The sequence below is a fragment of the Natator depressus genome, chromosome 11 (assembly GCF_965152275.1).
Source record: "Natator depressus isolate rNatDep1 chromosome 11, rNatDep2.hap1, whole genome shotgun sequence".
Lineage (NCBI taxonomy): Eukaryota > Metazoa > Chordata > Testudines > Cheloniidae > Natator > Natator depressus.
This window is the reverse complement of record NC_134244.1, coordinates 59,072,168-59,093,087: the sequence shown is the minus strand read 5'-3', so window position 1 is coordinate 59,093,087 and position 20,920 is coordinate 59,072,168. Positions and strand designations below refer to the sequence as shown.

The 20,920-nt window shown below is 38.3% G+C and overlaps 1 protein-coding gene across 2 annotated transcripts in view; it reads left to right on the top strand.

The window, feature by feature from the left end:
* Positions 1 to 20,920, top strand: part of ALS2 (alsin Rho guanine nucleotide exchange factor ALS2) — a 66,027-nt gene that overhangs the window by 1,737 nt on the left and 43,370 nt on the right. For both annotated transcript variants that reach the window (XM_074967928.1, XM_074967927.1), the window contains exons 2-11: positions 4,537 to 4,680; positions 6,648 to 6,802; positions 8,576 to 9,492; positions 13,005 to 13,365; positions 14,356 to 14,524; positions 14,996 to 15,092; positions 15,543 to 15,620; positions 17,214 to 17,393; positions 18,340 to 18,511; positions 18,759 to 18,939. In XM_074967928.1, the coding sequence (XP_074824029.1) occupies positions 4,661 to 4,680; positions 6,648 to 6,802; positions 8,576 to 9,492; positions 13,005 to 13,365; positions 14,356 to 14,524; positions 14,996 to 15,092; positions 15,543 to 15,620; positions 17,214 to 17,393; positions 18,340 to 18,511; positions 18,759 to 18,939 (2,330 nt within the window). In that variant the 5' untranslated portion in view covers positions 4,537 to 4,660. The remainder of the gene's footprint in view (positions 1 to 4,536; positions 4,681 to 6,647; positions 6,803 to 8,575; positions 9,493 to 13,004; positions 13,366 to 14,355; positions 14,525 to 14,995; positions 15,093 to 15,542; positions 15,621 to 17,213; positions 17,394 to 18,339; positions 18,512 to 18,758; positions 18,940 to 20,920) is intronic.

Here is a 20,920-nt window from a genome sequence, read left to right as displayed (position 1 = left end):
TTGTTGGCAACTAGTGGCCCATATACATGGGAGCTACCTGCATTGCTAATACCAGTGGACCTGAACCACTGTTAGCAACAATGTGACAGTTACAGAAAATTTTCCAGACATCAGCAGGGCCAACTTTTGTCTGACTTTATGTACCTGACTGAGGAGGGCTGGATGTAACTTCCTCCAGAACCCCTGCTGCTGCTTCATCTGTTTGACAGAAATATTGCAAATTTATGTTTTTGTTAATATACATTTGAAGCATATGCTGAAACACATTTAGTTAAAACTTCCTTTGTGACTATTTAGCTAATTGTGTTTTGTATGGTCACTGAAATGTGTGGTCCAGTTATTAAATGGAAATGGTAAGTAAATCAAAGGGGGACGTACCTATAAAAATGAGGTCCTTTGTTTTGGTTGAGTTTTGAGTGTAATGGGAAATGTACTGTGGCATCGAATATGTGTGATTTTATCACTGAATGGTCAATAAGGAACACAGTTCTATAGTAACCAGCATACTATATATTGTATCGTACTCTTTTTTTTCTTGCTTTTGAAATTATTCTTACTAGGTTATAGGATAGTGCACTGATGTTTCACTTCTTGGAGCATTTGGGCTAAAATCCGAGGTTAGGTCACCAATGGAAAGTATGAGGTCCATCTCTTGATAGTCATCATCTGTCCACAAAACAAAACCATCCCATAATTTGGCTCTATTCAGCATTATTTCTAGTTTTTGTTCAAGAGAGGCCTAGGTTTGGAATAGTAGGGATGTTGCATGTCAGGACTGCGATGTGTGGGCAGAGCTACATAAGTATTGGTGTAGTGTAAGGTTCTCACGTGATACATGGCTTTAAAAGTCTGCACCTGGTGGTTCACTTTCATGAGCATTAAACTCATGGAGACAAGTAACATTTTTAAAACCTTTGTAATCTAATATAATGTAGAGATGAATTTAAGAACGTATGAAGATAAGTAAAGGAAGAAAATTTTTTTGTTTGTTTTTAAGGTAGCATGTCCAGTGGTCAGAATATAATTAGAAATTGGGAATTCCCAAGCTCTAATCCGAGCTACTCACTATGGCTTGGGCAGGTTATTTAAATTTTGTCCTTCAATTACCTATCTGTACAATGTAAATAATAACGAACTACCTCACAGGAGTGATATAAGCTTTAATTAATCCTAACATAGAATTTAAAGGTTTTAAATACCTTAGAAATGACATTGTTTGTTGTTCCCAGGAGTCAAGGTCAGTGAGGTAATATCTGTTATTGGACCAACATCTGCTGGTGAAAGGGACAAGTTTTTTAGCTTACACAGAGCTCTTCTTCAGGAGCTTGGCTGTTTTACCAAAAGAAGTTGGTATGATAAAAAGTTATTACCTCATCCACCTTGTCTCTCTCTAATGAATGACAAGGTATTGTATAAAGATAACTTAGGTAAAACGGTTAATGTGTAATTTAAATAATACTTTCTAATAAGTATACCTAGTAACTTTTTAATTTTAGTATATGGAGTGTGTTTACAAAAATTAAAACACCACTTACCTTTTCTATTTTGCCTAGTCTCAATCCATGTTGTAATTTTTTCATACTTAACTACATCAACTGTATAGTGCCATTCTTCAGATGAGTGCTAGAAGAGATCTTGCCAGATATCTAAAACTTAGTCCACTGCTCAGTTGTTTTTAGCACCTTAGCAAAAACAAAACTAAAACTTTGTAGCCTCTGATATTACAAAACATGTGCGTGCATGATCTTGAGTAAGCTTAGTTTCCTGCTCATGACTACAATCTAATCACTGGATGTTTACCATTATCTGTGTAAGTCTTCCTTCATTGGAGTCATATTTCAATCATATCTGTATCTCTGAAGCCTGGGTTGCCCACAGTGATGGGGCACTGGTGAATTTAAGCGTACGTGAATCTTTGAGTCTGACACTTTCTAACCCTAAGAATTTGTGTTTTCTTGAGTTTCTTCACTGTAATGTATTATTATTGTTTGTTGTTTGTTTATTATTATGGATAAGAATATTTCACATGGCTAGAGGTTCCAAAAACATTTTGTGACTCATTTTAAAAAATTTAAGCTATAGTTTATTGATTTTTCTCAGGTATTGCATATCATGACTGTGAGATTTTAATCAAAGATAATTTTAAAATGACTTTTTGCAACAGGTGTTAACTGTAAATGTAACTGAGGCAGTTAGTAACTGTGTTGTGGGAAATATGGCTTAAGTGTCCTATTTCTTAGAGAGTGGGCCACAATATTTAATTAAGGTTATCTAATTTATTTTATCATTGTTTTCAGATTGTACCATATTAAAATAAGTTGAGCATTTTTATTTGATGGCTCTTTTATTTATCTCTGAAAAATGTCATCACTTGGACTTAGTTTTTATTAGAATGACTGCATGTGACAAACAATATGCATCAGTGTAACATCTTTGAGAGAGACAAGGTAGGTGAGGTAATATCTTTTATTGAACCAACTTCTGTTGGTGGAAGGGACAAGCATTTGAGCTTCACCGAGCTCTTCTTCAGGGCTGTTGAAGATAACCAATGTGTCAAACGGAAGAAGAGCTCGGTGAAGCTCAAATGCTTGTCCCTTCCACCAACAGAAGTTGGTCCAATAAAAGATATTACCTCACCTACTTTTTGTCTCTCTCTTATTCTTGCACCAACATGGCTACAACAACAGTGCAATGTACTGTATTTGAACAACTGAACATTTTTATGCCACAGCCATTATTACCTCTCAACTTTATGTACCTGAAATGTCACCCTCTCTGCCCCCCTTCTCCCAAATATGTAACTATTTGGGGTAATTGGATTTTGTGTCTGGTTCCCCAAAACTGTTTTTTCCCAACTCAGTGTACGATATTTCACATTTATCTAATATTTTGTTAAATTGTAGAATGCTAGATGCATCTGTTCTAGTACAAGAGGTTATCTACACATAACTAAACTTCATGAGTGTGACTGACAGAGTTTTAGTTCTAATCTTTCTACAGTAAAAGGCTTACAACTTCTCCGGGTTCTGAGTCTTTTCTCTGTTTCCTTTGGTGCATAAAAGATCCATTCAATCAAATTGAATGCTTTTTCAGCATACCTCCCTGTCATAATAAACACTGTTATCTTGTCATAATATTGCAAAACTTTCCAAAGATCTCTTGTACATAAAACCAAATTGATTTGAATGGATAAGATATCACCAGCATGCACTGCTGTCATTTTTTATCAAGGATTATTTTTAGTTCAGTGTTTAGCAAGGCATTTGGCCAATAAGAATCAAAGTTTTGAATTTCTGGATGTTGATAACTGAGTGAAAAGTCATTGGTAACTGTTTCTTATAAACAAAATTAAAATTATTTGAAAGACGTACTGTGGTTTCTTTGCATTCAAAAGGCCATATATAAGAATCTTTATGGGACCCGGTGTCTTCAATAAATATAATACGTAATTGCATCTTTGACTTAGTCTCTGGTTTAGGAAGGTTTTACAGTAGAGTAAATGATGGTCTAGGCATTCTGTCTTTGACAAATGCTATAAAATTTAATGCAGAACAGAAAGGTATACAATTCTTTAAATCTGTTTTTCATTTCCAGTGGATTTGAAATCAAATTGTTTAGCCTCCTTCTACCTGAATTTCACCCTGCTGCACTGGAAGCGTGTTTAAGGGCTTCCATCTAAGATTTTAAAAGTAGAAATGGGAAATTGTTGTCCTGGGGTGGGAAGGCTGGGAGGAGAGGTGGTAAGATGGTGGGTGGGAGGGAAGAAAGACCAGGGTTTGAAAGCTGAAAGGACAAAAAGGTTGGAGACAACTGACCATGTCAGTTTTAAACTCTCCCATTTCTCTGTGAATTTGGCTATGCTGTATGCACACTACTGTGCAAGCTTATAAAGGAAAGAGTCTTTAATCTATAATTTAATTCTTGCATTATTAAATTCCTACTATAGCACAAGGCCTAATAACTGTGCAGTTTAGTGGTAGTATGTATTTTACGATTCGGGAATAAGTTTATGGATTCGGCACTCCTAATTGTATGAGCTGATTGCAGTAATGCTTTATTGCTGTATTATTAAGTCTGAGTATAGAAGTATATTATTAAACTATCAGACATCAGTGAAAAAGTTGCTGTCTTGCTGTTAAATTTTTGAATGACATCTTTCGCGTATTATAGAGATATTGGTATAAACTACCTTTTTGCCCAGGAAAGAGAAGTGTCATTGCAAAAGCAACACAACACTTTCCAGAGATTTCTGAATCCTAAATACTACTTTTTAGCAGTTTGTAATAAGGATGTTGCTGGTTGGGAAAGCTCAAACAGCCTGCTTATAGGCTGAGTCTATTCTGTCTTAGAAATAGCTTTGTTCAATCTGTTTGACACCATTGTAGGATGAGTGGGCAGAATATGTCTGACTTTTGTTTTGCCACTCAGTATGAAATAGTCTAAATACTTTTAAGCATTCTTATAGTGTGTGGATGTTCATTTATTGGACATCTAAGATAGTGTGTATTCAAAGCTTTATCTCCTGTCTTTTTACAGTGCTTACGGGTGATGTGCAGTTCTATAGCCTATTCATCTTACAGTTTCACGGAACAGTTGACAGAGGTGTCCCATACGTTCTGCAAAGAGGAATGATTTGGTGATGGAGTGCTTCCACTGACTGATGGACCAACAAGAGAGAAGGTAAAAACATGCGGAGACAATACAGACCCCATAAAACCATTTCAGCTAATAACTGCCTTTAAAATTAATTTCTAAGGTCTAAATTAAAGTTGGGCAAAAATGTTTGGACAGTTTTTTTGGGGACAAAAAAATGCATGTGTGAGTCAACTAAAACATTTTAAGAATTTGTATTTAATTCAGCAGATTATTTTGGTAAAAAAAAACTGAAAAATGTTGGTTTTTTTCACTTTTTAAAAAAAATTAAGATTTTAAATGACTTTTTCTTTTGATTTTTAGTTTTATTTTATTTTGCGTTAAATGAAACATTTCATTCGACCTGAAACAAAAGTGGGTGTTTTTTTGTTTGCTGAAGAATGTTCATTTTGTGCCATCTTGAAACAATTTTTTTCTGTTTATTTTCCAATTTGGCCAGCGAATCAAGGAATCAGTTTGCACAGTTCTAGTTGAAATGTTCTTTGTCAATATAATTTTTTAGAATACCGTACAGTATTTTAGGCCAAAGGAAAAAAAAATGTAGTAGCTTAATCGTACTTCAGGATTTTGGGATGATTGGTACTCTCCATGACTTCTTGCAACTGTGACTATTTTTTTTATATATATATTTTTTTTAAGTTAGCTACTGAAACTTCAGAATGTCTGTTGAAGGGTTGAAAATATGAATTCACCAGAAATCATTTACACTTCTTGTGTACAGTAGAATTTACTAATTTAAAAAAATTGTGTGCATGATTTTCAGTTCTTATGAACAGCACTGGATTGACAGGTCTGGAGACTCAAATCCTCTGATTATTCAGAGAAACACATGCAGCAGTGGCTGTATAAACTTTCACTGCACTGCCTTCCTAATGTGCTTTAGCCTGCCCTAGAGGGGTGAAATCTTAAGTGAAAGGGAGAGTTCAGTCTTCGTATCCTTTCACTCCTTAGCCTCTTTACTGTCACTACCAACAAAGGGGTTGGTTAGTGTCAGTTGTAGTGATAGTTTTTGTAATGTGGGCATTTACACTCGGGCAATAAACCCACCACATTAATTTCACAGAGGGCTATTAGATGGTCAGTATCCATTTGTTAGCACTTTTGGCTGAATATAACATGGTACGGTGATGAAAGGCTCTGTATTCCATTATTCTGTCCCTTAGCAAAATGTATATTATAATTTTAGTAAAATATCCAAAATATGTCACATTAATTACTACTTTTCTTAATTGGATAAAAATCCAGTTAGTTAATTTTCAGCAAATTCTATTTTAAATAAAATTTATCTAAAGTAAAAACTGTCTTTAAATTTAAATATTGGTTCTACTAGTTGGACCAAATGCCGTACTTATAACTTTACAAGAGCTCTTGTCGGTCGTCGTCGTCCTTCTCCTCAGCTTTCTGACATGGAAACCCAGCGGAAAGAAAAAGAACTGAAATAAGACAACATTCCATTGGAACAACTTAGTCTCACCTGATCTTGGATGTTCCAGAGTTTCTCAAAAATAGACTTCCTTCATAGTTAGAGATGGTTTGATGAGACTATAAAATGTATGAATATTTGCTGCAGCCACCTTCCGACAGTAATGGATGTACCATGCTCAAATGGGTGCAGATCACCCCTTAGCAGTAGGTTAATTGTTTTTAGGTTCTTTTAGGTTGGAGGTGAGATGTCACTTCATACTCTACTGTAGGCCCCCATTACCATAGTAACTGAGCATCTCACAATCTTTAATGCATTTAACTTCACAACATCTAGGTGAGGTAGGCAAGTGCTATTTTACATCCAGGAAACAAAGTACAAAGTAAGTGATTTGTTCAAGGTCACGCAGGAAGTCTGTTGCAGAGTAGGGAATTGAACCTTGGTTCCAAGTCCAAACTTTAGTACCTTAGTCACTGAACCGTTCTTCCTTTCTTTCCTATATGTAAATGAAAAGTAAACTGGCTTGCAGAAAACTACAAGCTGATTCTTTGATTCTTCCTTTTCTTTATAGCTCAGCAGAGGCAGAAGGAGCCAAAGAGAGAGGCCTGGTCCATATCTGGCAGGCTGGTTCCCTCTCCTTAACACCTGAGAGACTTCCAGGCTGGAGTGGAAAGACAGTACTGCAGGCAGCTCTAGGAATAAACCATGGGTTGCTTCTAACAGAAGGTATTAGACAGTATTGTTTTAGGTCTCAGACTATGAACAACTTAAAATTCCAGTTAACACTAGATTGAAATTAGTGTAAAATTCTAAAACAAACTTTAAAGAAATATTTAAGATTTGTATTACTACCAAAATGTCTTCATTGTAAAGGCTGAGTAAGAGTCAACTTTTCCACTTTATTTTCATCAGTCATTTTAAATTGCACTAGGCTAATTTTTCTCTTTAATAAAAAGTGGCTCAAAGTTTGAGAAGCCTTACTTATAAAATGGCAAGATAATTTGGAGCTACTTCACCCTCTGTGTTACCTCTAAATGCGTGTTACAACAATGTATTGGATTTAAAAAATACAACATTACAAAAAGCCATCTTGATATGGGATAACTTTGGGTTTTTTTGTGTTCTGAAAAATTGCAAGCAAGTAGATGCAGCAGTGAAATTTGGTTTGATCAGTTGTCTCTTTGAATCAAAAAATACTTTCCAAAAGACAATTCCTTTGGTTGTGATATATTTTGCCACTTGATTGTACTGATCAATGGGTATACCATTGTAAAGATTAGACTGGAAGTAATGTCTTTGATATTTCTCTGATGTTTTCAAAGGAAGAAAATAATTTCACACCTTTGTATATCACTGAGCTGCAGGTAAAGAATGTTGTAGTTTAGGGGAATGCCAATTAGAGCCAGTTGAAATTTCTGACCTGATAGACCTGTCTAATAGAACATTTCTGAACTAGAAAAACTTTGCTTCTGTGCACATATGACTTGAAGTGCACTGTTTTATGGATATGACTGTAGTGATCACTGGTATATAACTATCAAAAAAGTGTTAACCAAATCAGTCCTTCTTATAGGATTCTATTTTTTTGCCTTTTTTGTTGCTTGCTGATTCATTTCAAATGAGTTGGCACTGTTACCACAGTCTTGGACAATGTTGATGAAATTCCAGAGAGACTATGTTTAAAAGGTCAAACCAACAATAAGTATATTTTTCCATAATTAAGGAATAAATAGTAGGACAAATTGTTTACTGTTTTATGCACTCTTGCTACATATCACGGTCCAGCACTTTGGCATGCTTCAGGGACACTGAATATTTGTACAGCTAGAAGGCAACCATGCTTTAACCTGCTCCTCCAACATTGTTGTATTTGTAGAGTACATGGTAGGCCCACAGTCTCCATGGAAGCCTCAATTTAGAGTTTCCTTTGTTATATTTCAAGTCTGATACTACAATATTAATAATGGTACAAAATTAACTTCTACTGAAGATGAACAGTGTAAATATTAAGAAATGGAATATGTTTTATGCATTTTAAGAGAATTTTATGCAAATTCTCTTGACATTAGTATATCAGAATGATTAGCACTGGCAGGCTGAATTACACTTATTCATGAAGGTATTGACTGAAAAGCTCTCTTTTGAGCCCATAATAGATTAGCAGGTTGCTCAGAATAGATAAAAATTTAAATTGGATGTACTAGAATTCATTTTAAAGGCAGCATGCAATACTAGGTCAAATCCCCACTGTATAATGCATCCATGCTAGTGATTTACTAGAATGGACCAACAGATAAATCGGTATCAAGTGTAAGACCTCTTGCCAGCAGTAGCACAGAGTCCCTAATAGTTATTGAAACCAGATCTCTCAGATAATTTCAGTAAATCAACAACTGCAGTTAACACTGAGCCCAGAACAAATTAAAAATGAAAATCTGATTAAATGAGTTCCTTAGTTGTTTATATGGTTAACTTCATTAGAATGATGCTGTCTTTCAGGTGGCGAGGTCTACAGCTTTGGAAAACTTCCCTGGAGGGTTGGGCTAGAGGAAACTTGCACTAAGAGCCCCATCTTAGAAAATGCTTTGGTTGGACAGCATGTTACTACTGTGGCAGCTGGAAGCTACCATAATGGAGCAGTGACCGAGAGTGGTGTGGTATACATGTGGGGAAACAATTCTGCTGGACAGTGTGCAGTGGCTAACCAGCCCTATCTGCGAGAACCAAATCCTATTAGTATTTCTGACTCTGAAACCAGTCCTCTGCTGTCAGTCAGGATTTTGCAATTGGCATGTGGAGAGGAGCACACCCTGGCACTTTCACTAAGCCGAGAAATATGGGCATGGGGAAGTGGCTGTCAGCTAGGTCTCATAACAACTACTTTCCCAGTGACCAAGCCTCAAAAGGTAGAACACCTGGCAGGACGTGTTGTGCTCCAAGTTGCCTGTGGAGCGTACCACAGCCTGGCTCTTGTACAATGTCTCCCTGCACAGGACATGAAACCTATCCCAGAGAGATGCAATCATTGCAGCCAGCTCCTGATTACGATGACAGATAAAGAAGACCACGTAATCATATCGGATAGTCACTGCTGCCCGTTAGGTGTGGCACTGGCTGACTCCCAATCAGCAGACCATGTCTCCTGCTCCTCATTGGAGACTCTTGAGGGGAAAAGTGCTACAGGTAGCCAAAGTGAAGATTGTCAGAAAACCTTTGTAGAAGATGAGCCAGCTGCTTCAGAATCAGAGGTGACGAGTGTGCTTTCTAACAATGATGGACAGGAAGATAGTGGAATTTCCAGTCCTGGAAATGTTTTGTTTCCTGACAAAAAAGCAGTAAAAGAGTACTTGGAGAATCTGTCAGATCACCCATTAAATGACAGCCAGGAGAAAAGCATCAGTACAGAACTTGAACAGGTACCAGCCATCACTGGTCTATACTTTTAATATTTGTACTGTATGCATGACATCCTGTAATGTGCCCATGAAAACTAAAGGATTCTCAATATTAACATAATTTTGAAGCTATAGCTACAATTCTGGAGTTATCACAGTGTTTCTTTCACACTTTTAGCAATCAAACACAAATACAGAAGTGATTTTGGACTGAAAGTAGAATTGTCATCATGCTTGTTCAGTCCTAGGCCTTTATATGAGCAGCCTTGCCAGATAGTTCTCTAGTCGTGTGCTGTGGACTATTCAGTAGTGAAAACACAGTAAAACCCATCTCCCATTCCCTTCTCTAGTTCCTTAGGATATATTGGTATCCTGTTCAGCTAGATCAATATTCTGGGATTTGGCCAGCTGGTATAATACTTCTGTTCCTATGAAGAGAGACCCCCATCACCCTCACAATTCTGTCTGATTCTTCTTGAGGCAAGCTAAGGATTTTAGCTGGATAGTTAACTTTTATTGAAGGATCCACATTTTTTCCCTATTTGCCCCACTTTGGGAGACCGTGGCAAGCGTAATGAGTGGCGAATTAATCTTCCACATGTCAAACTTATGACGGTCCGAAGACCGCAGTAATCAGCAGACCTTTTAGTAGCCATCGGAAGGGAAACTCTTGATTTGAGTTATCGAATCTGCTGTAAAATGTGTTGCTATTTTGGAGGGTTAGGGGAAGAGGAGAGGTGGTCTGACATGTAAAGAAACAACCCATTTCAAACTTTTTGCCTACATGTCATCTTTCAAACTGAAATAATCACTTAGTTGACTTAATCAGAATATTTAAGTGATGTAATATGTAAATTATTCTGTAGACGACCACACCAGATTTATCTGTCCAGCAGTGTTGTCTCCCCATCCCTACCCAAGTTCTGTCCCACTAGATAACTTTATGCTAGGGAAGTTTGTTTCTGCTTGGAAAATCCTTTGTACTGCTAGTGGCATCTTACTGTACAAGCAGCGTGATGGCTTCACAGATGAACTTGGAAAATTACTGCAGTAGCTGCAGATACTTACAAAATATAAACTCAAGAAAGTGACTCATACATAGTATGTGGGATCTCTTCTAGAGGCCAGTTCCACCCTTCCACGCTGTTGGATTTTGGGAGTTAAGAAAGAGGAGGTGGTAAAGTTAAAACCAACTTTTTATTTTCAACAGTTGTGGACTCCTCTGAGGAGTAGAAAACAAGTAGTCTCCTGCTCATTTTCTTCTCTTCCTCTCTTTCCCTCCTCCCCCATGTTTCTGAAAATACTTTCGCATGCACGGTTTACAGAACTACAGTATAGTATTACTTCAAAGCCTTGAAGACTCACTGAATCTTAACACCATCCAATATATGGATGCTGTTTGAAGGGGAAAGATGAGGACGGAAGGTGATTGTGTAATGTTTCACTTACAGTGGCAGTTAGAGGTTTTCCCTCTTGATGTAGCTTCCGTTCACAAATGGATTGTGTCTTTCTGGGTTGCTTGGCAGTGTTTGTAGCCTGCTAGTATATCCTTCAGGGCAACTGCACCTGTATTCCCCCTATATGGTCCACCATGGTCATTCACACTAGGCTCCCAGCTCCTTAGTTTTCTCCTCTCTTGGGCACAGGTTTGCATCTCTGTCTCTCTTTACTCGGGTTTTTGCAGACTGCACCATTCCCTGCCTGTACTGTGAGTTCCCTAGCAACCATTCCCTCAGATTGCCTAAGCAGGCCTGCTTTGCCTTCTCCTCAGAAGCTATCAACAGCATAATTGCCCACTGTTAGAAGTTGCCACAGAGCCCTTTCTAAGCAAGCGTATTTCTCCTGAAGGTGAAAGTATTACAGAGAGAACATATTAAAAGAACTTACTCCACTGCAACCAGGGCTCTAGCAGATGGTCAGTCCCTCAAACCCCACCAAAGAGTTTCTCTGTGGTTACACATTCATAACATCTTTTGCTCAGAACAAGAACCCCGATGAATCTGAGAGTCACTCCTTTAGACAGGTTGGGCCTTTGATCTTGGAACAGGTAATCAACAGACAGTGTGGTTCTCCTCAAGGTGTATCTTTAAAAGGTTGGGTCTGGAGGTTAGAATTTGCATTCCCTCCCTCTGGGTATTTCCTAGGAAACCCACTCAACTAAAAGTTCATTCTTCTCTGGTACGTTCTTTAAGAGTCCTTTGAAGCTCATAATACTTCTCAGGGTTTACATTAGTCATATCTATCTTTTCCCCCTCCAAACATTATATACAATCCTACAATAATATATAAACATTTGCATTTTTAGTATGGTACACTCCTAAAATACTTGAACTTAATTCACTAAGGTTTATCCACAGTATTGCAGGAAATTGTCATATCGGTCTATTTATATTTCATAAATAAGAATGATTCCAGTATCTTAGTCTTCTTTATTCACAAGGAAGATGTCAAAAGGATCCCTTTTTACAGGGAGGCTATAGGAAGATGTGTATTAAGGGACCTATATGAAGAAGGGAAATGGGGTTTACTGCCTTTTGTATTTGATATCTGTCAATAGCTTGAAAGCTGTTTTCGGTAGGGTTTAAGTATACTGCTTTTTATATAATGACTGGTTCTAATTGGCTGACTATAACAATAAACTTTAGAGGACTGTCTTCTGATCTACACCAGAGCCATAATTTTTGAGGTCTGCCTGACCAAGCCTCTCTGGTACATTCCTGCTTATGATAGTGCTGTCTGTATAAAGCTTTATTAACAATTTAACTAGATGTCTGTTTGTCAGTATGAGCAAAGTTAATAATTTGTTTTCCTTTGATAAGCTTTCCCAACTGTCTTCTCATAAAGGTAGCATGCTTGCTGATATACTGTAATCAACAGCAGAGACTTGAACTTAAAGGCACATAGTCAAGGTTATAAGCCCAAAATGTAACCCGTCTTCTTATATTTGTTCGCAAGTTATTTTTATTTTTTCAAAACATGCATTCTTCTCTTAAAACAAAAAACAGAAACACAAACCCACTGTCCCAGCACTAATTAACAGCCCTTCACTGCCAAACCAATATGCAACAGAGAACCTGTTTTATTACAGGTGTCAGAGTAGCACCATGTTAGTCTGTATTCGCAAAAAGAAAAGGAGTACTTGTGGCACCTTAGAGACTAACAAATTTATTTGAGCATAAGCTTTCGTGAGCTACAGCTCATTTCATCGGATGAAGTGAGCTGTAGCTCACGAAAGCTTATTCTCAAATAAATTGAGCTGTAGCTCACGAAAGCTTATGCTCAAATTTGTTAGTCTCTAAGGTGCCACAAGTACTCCTTTTCTTTTTGTTTTATTACAGAAACAGGTATTGATTTCCAGCTTCCAACTATAAAGGATTATTATGAAGTGTAGACTTAAACTACTAAAAAGTGTCTTAACAGTGTCTGATAAATGCAACAGAGGGTGTAAGAGTACTAGATTTTATTTAAGGTCACACTATTGCCCTGGGTTGGGAATTATGATAGGTTTCATTGATTTCTCTTTCTGTTTTTAGCCTTCTCAAGAAGAAGAACTCACTGCTTGTCTCCCTGGCCCTCCAGGTGTAAGTACATCTGCCTTGAACAGCTTGGTGGTCTCTTGTGCATCAGCAGTTGGTGTGAGAGTTGCAGCTACATATGAAGCTGGGGCGTTGTCTCTGAAGAAAGTAATGAATTTCTATGGCACAACTCCAGGTGAACTAGGATCTCAGTCTAGTAGTCCTTCCCCAGGTCCTGAGGGGCTGAAGGACACTCGGGAAGAGCAAGTCAAACTGGAATCAATGCAAGGAAAGAAGAGTTCTAGCCTAGTGGATATTCGAGAAGAGGAATCTGAAGGAGTCAGTCGAAGACTTTCCCTGCCTGGCTTGTTGTCCCAAGGTAAGATAGTGACTAGGAGGAACCAAGAGGCCGGGGAGAGTTAATGTAGTGTGGTAATTACTAGATGTGTGCCTCATTTGACAATATTACCTACAATATGAACACAGATTCAACCCCCTGCTGAGATGTGTGAAGAGTCCTTCAGACCTTATTGAATGTGGAGAGAGAGGGGAGAAAACTAGTGGGAAATGCATGCTATTTGAGCAAGACAAAGGACTTAAAATAAGGATTATTTCAAACCCATTGTGGTGCTGCTTTTGGTGATATGGATGTTTGTTCATTACAAAAGGGACTGGTAACCACCAACTCGCTTCATGTAGTCTGCATAACAGATGTCAGTTGGTCTGACCCTCTGTCACTACTGCTCTTGATTGGTTTGGAGCCAGTGGTTTAGAAAAATTCCCTGTCCCATTACCAAACTTCTTAGCCAGGTGGTCGTCTCCTTTCTTGTTTTTAATGTTAACTGTTCTGAATATGCAGTACTTTGTGTAACACACAGTAGTAAGGTTGAGTTCAGTGACACTCTTTCCAAGCTGAGAGAGAAATTATCAGAAGGTGTATGATCTCTACAGGGTAGTTTTTTATTTCAGTAAGAAAAATCTTATTGGCAGTGAACATCACAGGTCATATTCACTTCAGTGTAATTACATACTTTGCGTTTACAGCTATTGAAAGGAAATAATGGGTAAACTCTGTTTAAGACCTAGATCTGTATCAGCATATGTGCTGTTACAGCTGCCTTCAGCTATGTACCTTTTTTCTCTCCAGCATTACTAATTCTTAAGTAAAATACCTAAGAGGACACTTTTTTTCAGTGAAGTCAAGTGACTTAGTATATGGTACCCATATCATATAAACATTAGCTCTGAGTAAATGCCGTGTTTAATTTAAAATAGGGATAAACTAATGTTGTCTATCTCAGTTTCTGTGTGGAGCTTTTTAAAAAAAATAAAATAAAATTGATTGTAGTTTCTCCTGATCTGCTTCTAGTTTCTCCAAGGCTCCTAAGAAAAGTAGGACGGGCAAAAATGAGGACCGTGGCTCTGACCCCAACCTATAGTGGAGAGGCTGATGCACTTCTCCCATCTTTAAGAACTGAGGTGTGGAGCTGGGGGAAAGGGAAGGAAGGACAGTTAGGACATGGTGATGTCCTGCCAAGGTAAGATTTCAGTGGCAGAAAGCTAATCTTACCTCATGGGACAATAGTTTTTGGGTGCTCAGAACTCTTGAAAGTCTGTCAACTGCCTGAATATAGTCTTAGGACCCCAAAGGTAGGCTCCTGTTTTTGAAAATCTTGGTTTTAACTATTACCGCTAATGTGATTTATGCAGGCTAATTAGTGGACTTGAAGGGCAAAATCCTGGTTCAAGTGGCGAAGTCAATTGTGAAATTTATACCTAGAGTGTCAGTGGAGTGGCTCAGTACCCTTCTTCTGATGACTAAGCTGGTTTATCACCCTAGAGCTTTGTGATTTCTGGTGCTGTGGTGCATGTTTGTTCTGTTTCAAAAATATACCAAATGTTTTATATTTGGTGTTCCCTGCCTCTTGTGTTTCATGCTGAGAGTACCCCTGATTCTGGGTTGTTGTTTTTTTTTTTGTTTGTTTGTTTGTTCTATGGGGTTGTTACAGGCTTCAACCGTTATGTGTAAAAAGTCTGGACAGTAAAGAAGTGATACAGCTTTCGGCTGGTGGCCACCATTCCTTGGCCCTCACTGCCAAATCACAGGTATGAGGATAATGGTCACTTTTATCATGCATCCACAGCATAGTTGACTTGTTCACTGTTTTCTGGATTGCTCTTTATGTGCTATTTCGAGTGTGGTTACCACACACACACACACACACACACACACACACACACACACACACACACACACACACACACACACACACACACACACACACACACACACACACACACACACACACACACACACACACACACACACACACACACACAGAAATGTAAGAAGGAAGAGAGTGGAGGTAAGGAAGCACTTCCCAAAGTTCTCTTCAGCTGTCCCTTCAAATATAGATTTTTGTTTAAAATTTTTATCCGTAGGGATATTATACATATGTGCATAAGTGTCTTGTTTATATATGCTGTCTGTCACTGTGGTTTTATTACTGTGTACTCTGTGCATGCAAACTATTTTTTCCCCATGTTTTTACACAGGTATATTCGTGGGGTAGTAATACCTTTGGCCAGCTTGGTCACTTAAATTCTCCAACTACTGTCCCCCGTCTTGCAAAGGTACTGTCTTCATATTTATGGATTCCATATCTGTTTTTATAATACAGAATCCTCCCAGAGCAGAGAGTTTTAAGGAATTTTGAAAAACTGTCTGACCTTCTCTTTTGTTAAAATACCCCACGAAAAGCTTTTGACAGTGCTCTAAAGTTGCAAAACCTTCTGGTTTCCATTGTTACCCTGATCCTCAGATGATTCCATGGTAACTGGTAGCAGTGTTATTTAAAGAGGCACTGTTAATGTAAAAAAAATTACTTTTACACAAAGTTAAAGTCACTACTGAATTATTTATAAGAATTGTAACATGGGAGTTACAAACAGGGAAAGTTATCTTACATTTCTTTCAAATAAGTTTCCTTTCTGTTAGCAGTATTCTTTTTCACATTCTTAATGCTCCAGTGTTCTGACTTTAAACTCTAATTTGTTTAGAAACAGAAATTTCCAGCATATTTAGTCTTAAATTTTGTTAAGTTTCTTTTTAAAAATATATCTACCTCTTTGCCCAAATCTAAGATACTATTCCTTGAAAGATAATTTTCAGATTTGATGTTGATAGCATAACTTGTCTCTCCCCAGTTATTCATCTTTCGCCTTCAAAGTTCCAGTAATCTTAGTTAAAGCTGTTCATTCATGTTATCCTAATCACTAATTTACCATTTTTGTCATTTGTCTATATACTTCTGGACATGTTAGTTATGCCTTACAAAGAATCAGTTTGTCATGATCGGCTTTAGAAGCAAATTCTTTGATCAGATATGTGTATCCAAATGATGAGTGTAGGTTCAACTAAACCAGTGGTTCTCAACCAGGGGTCTGGGGCCCCCTGGGAGGCCGTAAGAAGTTTCAGTGGGGCTGCCAAACAGGGCCAGCATTAGACTCGCTGGGGCCCATGGTAGAAAGCTGAAGCCCCACCGCAAACAGCGAAAGCCCAGGGCCGGGAGCCCTGCCACCTGGGGCTGAAGCCAAAGCCTGATCAATGCAGCTTCGCGGGGGGGCCCTGTGACGTGGCCCCACGCAGTTGCCCGGCTTGCTATCCCCTAACACCTGTGCTGACTTTTATATTCAGAAAATCAGTTATTGTGGCACAGGTGGGCTGTGGAGTTTTTATAGCATGTTGTCGAGGCCTCAGAAAGAGAGAGGTTGAGAACCCCTGAACTAAACCACTTGTCTGTGCCTTTTGATGTTTGCCTGGCTGAATGAAACACTGCCACAAAGCTAGGAAAGTTCTGCAGCTCGCCTACAAACTAGTCGATAGGAACTTAAATGGCTGTCTCTTATGCTGTTGGAATGTGTATATAGACAGCAGCATCTGAACCATTTCTATATTTGTCTGTTTGCTTTTACATTACAAAGCAGATGAATCTTACAAAGCATCAGCCATGGGGTACAAGTATTGAGACATGCCAGATTTTCGACAAGACACAGGAATTTTACTTGTTACAGAGACTGATGTCTGTCTAAAGAATGTCAGTCCTTGTAGGATTCTTATTGGTACTCAGACTTCTTTCTTTTGTGCAGAAACATCATGTGTGAGGTTAAGGCTCCCTTCTCTGATAGGTAGTGGATACTATTTTTTTTTTTCCTCCTAAACTACAGGTGTGTGATGATAGTGGAGTCTGGAGCACAGCAGCAGGACCAGATTATTCCCTCTTCTTAGTGGATGGAGAAGACTTCCAGCCTGGATTATATTACAGTGGTCGAGAGGAGACTAGGGAAAATAATTCACCTGGAAACAATTACACTAAGATTCCAGCTCTTTTGCTAGCCTGTAGTAAGGTGAGTACTACTTGTTCCTTCTGTTTGGTTTAGATAGTACTGGTGCTTTCTTGAGATGGCTCACTCTTTCTTCTAAGAAGCTCTTCGAGATTTAACTAAATGGGAATTAAAAGTAGAGATCTGAAACATTGTCACTATATATAGCTGAAACTGAGTTAGTATTGGTGGAGCTCCACAGTAAGTCTTAAGAGCTCACGGTGACCTTGTAGTGAGGCATCCTACAATCATTAGTTAACTGATAGAGTAGGAGTAGTATTGCAGCCTGGATGATACAATTTAGCATAGACACCATAATCAGCACTGTAATACTACTCCTACTCAATCAGTTAACTGATGTTTTCCACATCAGAAAGGGAGCTGATTGATATAGCTCTGAAAAAATGAGAAAAATGGAGCAGCGTGACTCCCAAACATTGAAAAAGAGAGAATCTTCTTTCCTCCGCTAAGGAGAAATTGTGTGGGGATGGAATGTGGTGTGTATGCATGAAGAAACTGAGGGAAAGTTAAATCAAAGAAACATTTTGCTGTTTTGAAAGTAGCTGAATTTCATGGTCAGTATCTCATGCATGAGTGACAGCTGCATGAGGTAAGGGTCATCTCTTGTCTCCCAGGCCCTGTTGACACTTGCAAAATTACCAGTGGTTGACAGTGGATGTTAAATATGGGTTCCTGACTTCCTCCTTTCCATCATGCTCCCGTCAGACAGTTTTGAAAATGGGTTGGTTGCTAGCATAGATGGGTGGGGAAGAAGGGGAACAGATAGCTGACACCCAACTAATGAGTAACTTTCCTAGTATTGGATACGCTCTTGGACATCAAATTATTTAGTACAGCAAAGATCCTAATCTGCCAGTCTAGGTTTTTATACTGTGCTCATCACCTTAGGTTACTTTTCATTTTGTATTAGGATACTATATTAAAGCAGTTTCTATTTGTTTTCTTTCAGTTAGGGTACATAAGCAGCGTGACAGCAGGTGGGGACAACTCTTTGGCCTTGGTGGACAGAAACATTATGGGATATATTGCAAGCTTGCACGAGTTGGCTACTACAGAGAGAAGGTTCTATTGCAAACTGAGTGAGATCAAATCTCAGGTCCTCAGACCCCTTCTAGGTTTAGGTAAGAGACAATCATTGATTGATTCAAGGAATTATCTTCACTTCCCATGATGAAACTGTGTGTGTATGAAGGAATTGCATGGATTGTGGACCCCAATTAGTCTGAAGACATTCACTAGGTGATAGCATTCTTTGAAATCAAAAACTGTAATAGCAGATTAAGTGCCTGGATTAATTCCCATTATTAATATAACTGTTACTGTTCTTTTGGAAATATACGTTATATTGCTTTCTTGTTTTTTTTACAGATAACTTGGGCACTGCAACTACAGTCCAGCAGTTGCAGGATATGGCAAGCAGGTTCAGCAAGCTGTGTTATCTGATTGGTCAACATGGAGCTTCTCTGAGTAGTTTTCTTCATGGGATAAAGGAGGCAAAGAGCTTGGCCATCCTGAAGCATTCTAGTCTCTTCTTGGACAGTTATACAGAGCAAGTATTAACATCTGTCTCATACTGAGTGTCTGCAGGTTTATTCTGTAGAGCAGAATATCTCTGTAACAGAAGAATAGATCATAGGGAGCCTGGCATAAGGAAACCTCAGTTGCCAAGCAGAATCCTAATGTTCTGCAAATTTAATATCTTGCAATATAAGGGCTGGTCTACAGTGAAAACTTACATTGGCATAGCTATGTGTCTCAAGAATGTGAAAAATCCACACCCTTCAGACATGTAGCTATGCCAACCTAAACCCTCATGTATTCTGTGCTAGGCCAATGGAAGAATTCTGTTGACCTAGCTACCACCTCTTGGGGAGATAGATTAGCTACAGCGATGGGAGAACAGCTGTAGCGCTGCAGTTGTGTCACTGTAGCATTTTAAGCATAGATAAACCCTAACTCAAACAATTTGCAATAAGATTTAAAAAAAAAAAAAGCCCTCTCTGTTAAACTACAGATTTCAAATCCTTTGTCTATGCAGTGGCCTAGACCTTTTTGATACTTAAAAAGAAAAATGTAGTGGTTCACTTATTCACATTTGATCGGCTGCTGCACATACATCTGTAGGAAGTAATATTGCAAAAAAGTTTATTACAGAACAATCTATCTCCACCGTCCAATATAATACGTATACTTGTACTATAAAGGGTCTTACCAGATTAATCTGAATGCTCTTTTTTTGGAGATAATTCTGTCTCAAAGAGGCTATTACACAAATATTTTTTTTAAGTTGCCCGGCACAGGAGCAATATTTAACTAACTAGGTACATACATTTGATAACTGCCTACAAACTTATACCCAAAAGCTGGAGCCATTCTAGTTTCTAGAATAATTATTTTTAAATATCCTAGCCCTTTTTTTTTCCAAAGCACTAGTCACCATGATGTCCACCATATAACAATTAAAGATAGCACTAAGTATGCAATCTTCTGTATTTTTATTGAATGTTCCATTAGTTGACCTCTTTAAATCAAGAAGTGTGAAATAAGAACTATATTTAATTATTAAAGGTCCCCATCTGGTAAGTGACTGTGCAGAGATCTATCCTCAGAGCCCCATTTGAAGTCCATCAGTCTTTGCACTTGTGCAGATGGCTGCCCATGTAGAATTTCTGGGATTTTGTGGCACTGCAGTCTGCTATTGCACCTTAACTTGTGCATTTTAAAAGTGACGAAAAGTGAGGACAGCTTCAGCCTGAAGTTTTAACTGCCCAGTGATTGTAATATTTGTATAGGGGAATGTGAATCCAGATCAGAAATAGAAGATCATAGGCTTGCAACACCACATACAAGTTTAAAGCAAATGGTTCAATTGAATTTAGTATTTAGTTCATTTCCAAGGGGATAGGTATTACAACCCACCACAGTTGAGCCCTGTTTTCAACCAGAGAGGTTGCCTTGTTACAGGTGAGTATTGGAGTACACTGGAGAGACTCTAAGGGAACTCTGCATGACAGCTGCCTGTATTGTACCTGTTTTTGTGGCTGAACTTCAGTCACCAGGGCAGTCAGTACATCACCTTTCCTAAGTGTGAGTCTCACACAAATGTTTTTGTTTTTAAATATATTGATTAATTGGAATAACCAGTTTCTTTCCCTCTCCTTGATGTCCGAGATGACAATTTTCATGTTTCTGTCTGCAACAGTAAATGACACTTGGTTTCTCTTAATGAGCTGAACTGACAATACCAGTGGATATTTTTTGCTCAGCAAAAAAACTATAACATATAAATACCAAAACCCCATCATGCATTAAGTACATCCCATGAGTTATTCAGCAACAGACATCTCCCCACCGTCTCTATTCCTGTCTGTTCCAGATACAGCTTTTCCTGTGACTTGGTTTCCAGAGCTGGTTCTTACTATTAGTTTGCTCTTATGTAGTTGGTGCTTTCCACATTATTGGTGACTGAAACAGAGTGCTGCTTCTGGCAGGGTGGTTTTCTTGGTTTCTCTCCCTGTATTTCCTTCTCA